The sequence below is a fragment of the Chrysoperla carnea genome, chromosome X (assembly GCF_905475395.1).
Source record: "Chrysoperla carnea chromosome X, inChrCarn1.1, whole genome shotgun sequence".
In the NCBI taxonomy this organism is placed as follows: Eukaryota; Metazoa; Arthropoda; class Insecta; order Neuroptera; family Chrysopidae; genus Chrysoperla; species Chrysoperla carnea.
The window spans coordinates 15,778,505-15,786,569 of NC_058342.1; the positions used below are offsets into that span (position 1 = coordinate 15,778,505).

Below are 8,065 nucleotides of genomic sequence, written 5' to 3' on the forward strand. Positions count from 1 at the left end.
TTACGAAGAAACGCGAGTGATTATATGAACATGCGCTTGTTTGTTACTTTAGTTACATCGTGGATTAATTTTGATATTTTGAAACAAATCACAAATCCGTTACTCAAAAAAGCGAACCGGCAACTGCAATGAAAGACAATAATAAACAGCCTACCTCTCTGCTTAAATATGTTGGCGCAAATTGTCATAAGAGCTCGGTAAATTACGCGGCTGCAAATGTCATTGCTGGACATAGTAAACCTTTTCAATTCAAAAGAAAGAATCTTAAAAATGGCCGGAAATGTAACAAATTAACATAAAATTGACATTAACTTCGCTCCTTTTATATCGCTATGACTTGACGAAAGCACTGACGTCACTAAATCGGAACGCACAGGATCCTCGAGGTCTAAAACTCTAGAAAACGTTAATTAACTATCCCTGAACAACATTCCAAACTTTCGTAAAACGTCTTTATTTATCTCTATAATCACGCGGTGGGGCTGCAGATATATGCTACATTATATTATAAAAATTGATCTCGGCATTTGAGCGTATTTTAAATTTTATTTCGTATAAACCCAAAATTCTAATTAATTAATTTTGATTAACAGGTGAAACATGTTGGTCTACCGTTTTTCGTAATGCATCCGGTGTATTACGTAATGTTAGTTCAGCTGGTGAATATGCACGTAAAAAATTACGTGATTGTGAGGGTCTTGTTGATTCATTATTATATGTGGTAAAATCGGCGATCGATAAAGCGAATATAGGTAATAAAATTGTAGAAAATTGTGTGTGCGTACTTCGTAATTTATCGTATAGATGTCAGGAAGTTGAGGACCCAAATTACGATAAGAATCCACTACCAACACAAAGTCGAATATCAGAGAATGCTGCATCCTCAAAGGGTGAAAATTTAGGTTGTTTTGGAGCAAGTAAAAAGAAAAAAGATGGAAGTGGGGGACAAGGAAGTAGTGGCCTAGGTGGTAACGATCAAAAAGTGAACTTATCCGGATCGGGTGGATCATCCGGTCAACCAGAAGGCTTACGACGTGAGATTGGTAAAGGTACTGAATTATTATGGCAACCAGAAGTAGTGCAATCGTATTTGGCATTACTACAAAGTTGTTCGAATCCGGAAACACTCGAAGCGGCAGCTGGTGCGTTACAAAATTTATCCGCATGTTATTGGCAGCCTAGTATTGAAATACGTGCAGCTGTTCGAAAAGAAAAAGGTTTACCAATACTAGTTGAACTATTACGAATGGAAGTAGATCGTGTTGTGTGTGCGGTTGCAACAGCGCTACGTAATTTAGCAATTGATCAACGAAACAAAGAATTAATCGGAAAATATGCGATGCGTGATTTAGTTCAAAAATTACCATCAGGCAATGTACAGCATGATCAAGGTAATAGTAATAACATTTACTGTTTAAAGTGATATTTTCATTCTTTTTTTACGGTTCCATAGCCAATTAGCAAGAAACGGAATCGTTATAATTTCGGTTTGCTTGCTAATTTATCCCTTTCAATAATTGGTATCGTTAGATAAAAATTTTTAGAAAAAAATTTCGGGAAAGGTCTTTTAAAATGGAGTAAAAAAAGTCAAATAACTTTTTCCTATAATGAATATTACAGGAGATAACGAATTCTCCATCTTTTATCAAAAATAACTTATCGGTACAACTAAATTAAAACAATTACTTGGGAATTTAAAGGATTATTTTATTTTTTAAAAAGAATTCCAATATCACTTTAAAGCTTCTATCACACAATCGTCAATTTAAGGTAGTACGAGCACCAAGTAAATATTAGATTTAAGGTTGAAATAATTTGTACCTTATTTTCAACTTTGATGATGAATTTTGTTAACTTCATGAATGTAGACGAAAAGTAAGAATAAAAATTTTCGACATTTACCTTGGTTTTCGAAATATCGAAAGCTAAATAATTAAACAAAATTTTCAATTTTCGATATTTTGAAAATAACTCCAGATATCGAATAATTATACCATGTATATATGAAAAATACATAGTATATTAAGTTTCGTCCCAAGTTTGAAACGCTTAAAAATATTGATGCTACGAAAAAAAATTTGGTATAGGTGTTCATAGAATCACCTAATTAATCCATTTCCGGTTGTCCGTCCGTCCGTCTGTGGACACGATAACTCAAAAACGAAAAAAGATATCGAGCTGAAATTTTAACAGCGTACTTAGGACGTAAAAAGTGAGGTCAAGTTCGTAAATGAGCATCATAGGTCAATTGGGTCTTGGGTCCGTAGGACCCATCTTGTAAACCGTTACAGATAGAACAAAAGTTTAAATGTAAAAAATTTTCCTTATAAAAAAATTAACAACTTTCGTTTGAAACATTTTTTCATAAACATCACTGTTTACCCGTGTGATGGTCAATAGGCGGAAATTTTATAGTATTTTATAGTACTATACTTGAATATCAGTTATGTATGAGTCACATGTATGTATGTGTTATGTGTGATAAAGAAATCAACACTGACTATGCATGGTATTTAAACAATTAACTCAGTCTATTGTTTGCTTTCACTTGTTTTATTCTTACTTTTCGTCTTATTTTGTCAAGTTATCATATAATTATCCATCGAAATTGAAAAAATATATTTTTTTAAATTTGTGTCTCCAATACCGTGTTCATACATCCTTAATTAGTCAGGTACAACGAGGTTTTTTGTTTTCAATAATTTATTAAGGTCTTAACCATGGAGGTTATAAAGAAGGAGAACGATCGCTATAGAAAATATAGTCTCCGAAATATGGGCAAAATAAGTGAAGCGTTACGATCTCTAAGTTGTCTCATTAAAAGCAGGCTGTTGTGCGCTAATTTCTAATGGTCTATCAACGTTTAATATACGTGTAAATAATCATTCAATTTTTACATTATGCAACTAACTTCATCTACTTGTACTCATAAACAGCTAACTTCGCAGATACTACTTACCGACTGGTGACTGAAATACGAACTATAAATTCTACATATTTTCAGGGACAGATGGGCTAATGCTTTAGCACGTAGCGATCGTTAACTTTAATTTAAATAATTTTTTTTTTTAATTTCCACCAACTAGTTTTGTAGAAATCTATGAAAACATATCATTCATCTACCGTTTTCCCATAAGACCAATGTTAAATATGCCTATTTTTTAAATCATTTATTCATTTAAATAATCAGGCAAAACCCCCCCCCCCCTCCCTCCTAAAATATTCAGAATTTATTTAGACTTACTTAAACTTCATATAAAAAAAATCAAGTTTTTTATTTAAAATCGAGTCAATGGCGCATTTTACATGTTGATTAAAAATCCCTTCAATGGAATTGCGCCTTTAGTTTTGACGCTCGTGTGATTTAAATTATATATATATATAAAAATATATGTAAATATTCCAAATGAATTTAATATAATTTTCGTATTTAAAGGTACATCCGATGATACAATTGCTGCTGTATTAGCCACACTAAACGAAGTGATTAAAAAGAATGCTGAATTTTCACGTTCGTTGCTCGAATCCGGTGGTGTAGAACGTTTAATGAATATAACACGACAACGTCAAAAGTATACACCACGTGTTCTAAAATTTGCTGGACAAGTGTTGTTTACAATGTGGCAGCATCCTGAACTACGTGATGTGTATAAGAAACATGGTTGGAAAGAATTAGATTTTATAACGAAGTCAGTGGTGGCTGCATGTAAAACTGGTGGACCAAATTCACCAAATAATGCAAATAATACGTTAAATCGGCCGATGGCTTCGCAAGGTGGTACACGATATGAAGATCGTACGATTAAACGTGGTAATCCACCCACTTCATCATCGAATAATACCAATACAAATGCTGGCGTTGTTGATTCGGTTCCAGTTAATATGTATCAAAGGGTAAGTTTATTACTTCACCACAATCGTACATAAAAAGCTTCTGTCAAACAGAAAATTTATCTATCTCTGTTGGCTCAGTAAAAGCGCTTCAATGATCGATCCACTGATCAACACAAATTTTTTCACAGAAGTATAATGATGTTTTCGACAGATCAAAACACAACACGCGTTGTGTTGACGAATATTCCCGATTATACCGATGTTCAAATTTGTAATACACGATTGAAAATCTCGAACCCTCGAAATCCCGAACTTCCAAAATGCTTTAACACTCGAAAACCCAATAATTCTTCAACTTTGACATCTCACAGCTAACATTATTTTGAGTCTGCGAAAAAATAGGTATGGTTTACATTTTTTATAACTCGTGGCGCTGACATCTTAGTGTTAAAATCCGATAGAAAATGAACCGATCGTTGTCAAGTAAAAAGTCTTAGAAGGAGCAGGAGTTTATTTATGAGATAAATAATAATTTGACTAATAGATCCAATAGAATTAAATTATTTAATAATTTTTTTTAACAGAATGAAGATATTCCATTAGCCGATATGTCGTATCCAGAGAGTGCTTTGCATGTGGGTGGCGGAGCACCAACAGGTGGTCCACCTGTCGCAGGAGGTGTACGAATTTATCCTCCTGGACCAAATCCTCAACAGCCTACGGTACGTACATACCAATATTAAAGATTCTCTCTAATTTTTTTTAAAGAGAAACTTTAATCAAAAATTCACTTTTTCCCCCTTTTTTATGTATTGATATGAAACATTCCCTGTTTTTCTCCAAACTAACTTTTCAACTTTCACTATTTTTTATTTTATTTTCTTTTTTTTTTTTTGAGTGTGCATGGATTTGATTTGTGTGAAAGTGTCTTTAATAATCCGTAAGGGCTCAGTTTTATTGAAGCATCATGTGACGGCAAAATGTAACTTTGTTTAATTTCTGCGTTTATCGCTTACTGTTATTTGGCGCGTCAATGAGGCTGAGTATTAAGTGTTTGCTATACTGGTTTGAAAAAATATCCATAAATTAGACACAAATTTGAATAAACCGTAATGATCCTATCAAAATCCACCTTCATATCACTTCAAAACTAGCAGGGACATACGCAGAGCACACAATTTTTTTATTTCATTGCTTTTTTGCAATAAAATAAACATTCTCCAATTTTTCCACTTAGATTTATAAGAAGTAACTTCAATTGCATCCGCGTTTTTTTCGTTGTTTTTGTTTATTATTTTGAATCGCTTGGATTTTTAGAATCGAAATTATTTATAAACATTCAACGATTACTTTTCGGAAAAAAACAGGGATACAAAAAAATTTGAGATTATTCTTAAACATTCACCACTAAAATTTTGCAAAATTTTTTTGATGCAATGAAGTAATTTGTAGATTTAGTAACGCCTTTCCCCCCTCTTAGAGTAGCCACAGACCTTGAAAATTGAGAATTCCAAAGGATAATTAAATGGGATAGTGTCAGGGAATTATAATTAAGTAAATTTTAGCTTTTTTGGAAATTCAAATTATATGCGTTTCTATTATACAGGATGTCTCGTCGTAAGTACCGCACGCTTTTGTTGTTTCAGATTGAAAATAAAATTTTAAGATGAAAAATCCTCTTGTCATTTTTTGATCCGATGCGAAGATAGTCAGGTATTAATTAAAATAGGCAGCCAATCAGAGGCATTGTAACTAAAAATTAAAATCACTTGACTCTGACTGAGACTTATTATTAATTAATGATTTTTGATAGAATAAAAATAAATTATTAAATAATTATTATTGTTATTAAAAAAAAATTTATTAAGTATTCAGTTTGAGCAAAGTCAATAACTTTTAATTTATTGCTATAAAAATACTTAATAAATTTTTTTTTTAATATAAATAATAATTATTTAATAATTGATTTTTAATCTATCAAAAATCATTAATTAGTCAATCTCAGCCAGAGTCGAGTGGTTTTAATTTTTAGTTTCAACGCTACTGTATGGCTGCTTATTTTAATTAATAACTATCCGTGCATCGGATAAAAAAAAGAAAGATAATTTTTCATCTTAGAATTTTATTTTCTATCTAATGCAACAAAAGCGTGCAATACTTACGGGACACCCTGTATATTGGATGTTTGATGAGAAAAAACGTTCTTAATTTTTGCGAAAGAACTACAAGAAGGAGATTTACAAAAAGTTGTTTCATAAAAAGCATCCCACGAAGATGTAATAGATACTTCTGTAAAAAAAAGAAACCAGAAATTATTAAATAAAATATTCAAATATTTTAAGCCCATAAAATATGCCCTCGATTCAATACTCTTACGTCAGCGTTTTTTCAAGCCCGCGAAACTGTTTTTATAAGTATTTAAAGATTAAGCCTTCAGCTACTTTAGTGAATAATTCCGAGTTCCGAAACAAAAAGTATTTAATGAAATTTGAGAAGGACTTTAAATTCACCCAAAAACTACGAATTCCGGTCGTTTGTTAAAATCAAGAATTTGACAATTCTGATCATTTTTGGTGACAATACGAAAAGGAAAATTACTTTTCTTTATTATTCGACTGTACTTTTATTTGAAAGGAATTGATGATGGGAAAAAAACTTTGACTACCGTCTCTGACCCCTAGGCAAAATACTAAGAATCAGCCCTATTTGCCAACTTGTAATAGGCTGAGTATAAAGTTCTGATTTCGGTTAAGTATCTTAAAAAATTTGACTGTGGTATCAAAGTTCAAGGATAGGCAATAATAAATTCCTTCACAGCCACTTATTTTAAAAACACTTCACTTTGATGGTCCGCACACAACTGACGCTACGGAAGAAACATTGAAGAGCACGTCAGCAATGCGTGTCAGACGCTGGCGTCAGCTACCTCATGGGAAACATACCTTTAGAATCCACAGTTTCAGAAAATTTCATTTAAAGTTATATTCTATATGAATTGCATTTAGCGTAGGGTCCTTTGGCTTCATTTAGTGGGGAGAAGGAAGAAATCTAATCTTCTCTGTCACTATCCAGCTCTTGCCATGAAGAGATGGACTCTCTTCATTCAACCTTTCTTTGGCGTCCTCTCCGACGTAAAGTTTGTTGGCGTCAAGACACTCCTGCTGTTCTTAAACAGCTCCAGATGATTCATGAAGTAGTGGCCCGGGATGAGCCAACCCTTTTTCGGTATCAACAGGCCCTTTGCTCTAAGTTTGCCCCACCCCAAGACAGACACTCAAACCTAACCTTGACTGAATTTAGAAAACAATGAAATGCTATTTTAAGCATATGAAGCTACTAGGACTCTGTGGAAGTCAAAGGCAGCGCAGATAGCTAACTTCTATGCATTATTTTGCTTTTATATGAAACAAATTTTTGTAAATTTAATAGTTTATCTGATGAAAATTCGTAATGCTTTGACATTGAAAGTATTCGTAAGGACGGGGGTCCATAAGGGAGCACAAAAAAACCAGAAACAATCAAATCGATTTCTTGTGGCCACTCTGTTTCTCTATACATCTTTTGACATTTTATATCAAACTCAAGTGGTGTGTTTGAGAAAAAACAATCTCGCGTTAGCGTTACAAAATTATAACAGTAGTTGTTTTTGATTTTCCAGAATGGCTGAAGTGTGTCTGCTTGTATGTCCTCGCTCGCTCGCTCGCCTACCAACCTACCAGTCCGTGATTCGAAATAACCAGCGTTTCAACTGCGTAAAAAATAAATAAAAAAATTTATAAAAGACACTCAAAATTTTTAATATTTAAGTAAAATTAATTTAACAAAAAAAAAAAAAACAATAAATATTTACGAATCGTTGGATAATAAATACATTCCAGAGGTTCAAAAAAAAAAAAAAAAACATAACCTAAAAACAAAAGCACAGTTTATTATTAAAAACAAATAATTAAAAAAAATTGTATTACTTTATTATCAAGTAGTTCGCACTACTAAATTCTTTGTAATTTGTATTTTAGTGACATTTTAGGGAGTGCATCGTATAAATATATATATAAACAAAATATAGACCAGGAGGTTATCGTATCAAATTTATGTATCATTTTTGTTTGATTATTGCGGTTCTATTCATTTGTTGTAAAGTTTGTTTTTTCATATTTAAGGAAATCTTAAAATATAGTTTTTACTTTGTCTGAAAGTAAAAATAGTCTGAAATTATCAACCTTCGAAAGTG

At 32.3% G+C, this 8,065-nt stretch overlaps 1 protein-coding gene across 2 annotated transcripts in view; it reads left to right on the plus strand.

The window, feature by feature from the left end:
- LOC123302325 (juxtamembrane domain-associated catenin) overlaps positions 1–7,576 on the plus strand; it is a 33,106-nt gene extending 25,530 nt beyond the window's left edge. For both annotated transcript variants that reach the window (XM_044885209.1, XM_044885210.1), the window contains 4 exons: positions 594–1,391; positions 3,437–3,894; positions 4,419–4,556; positions 7,493–7,576. In XM_044885209.1, coding sequence (XP_044741144.1) covers positions 594–1,391; positions 3,437–3,894; positions 4,419–4,556; positions 7,493–7,501 — 1,403 coding nt within the window. In that variant the 3' untranslated portion in view covers positions 7,502–7,576. The remainder of the gene's footprint in view (positions 1–593; positions 1,392–3,436; positions 3,895–4,418; positions 4,557–7,492) is intronic.
- Positions 7,577–8,065: the final 489 nt, after the last annotated feature.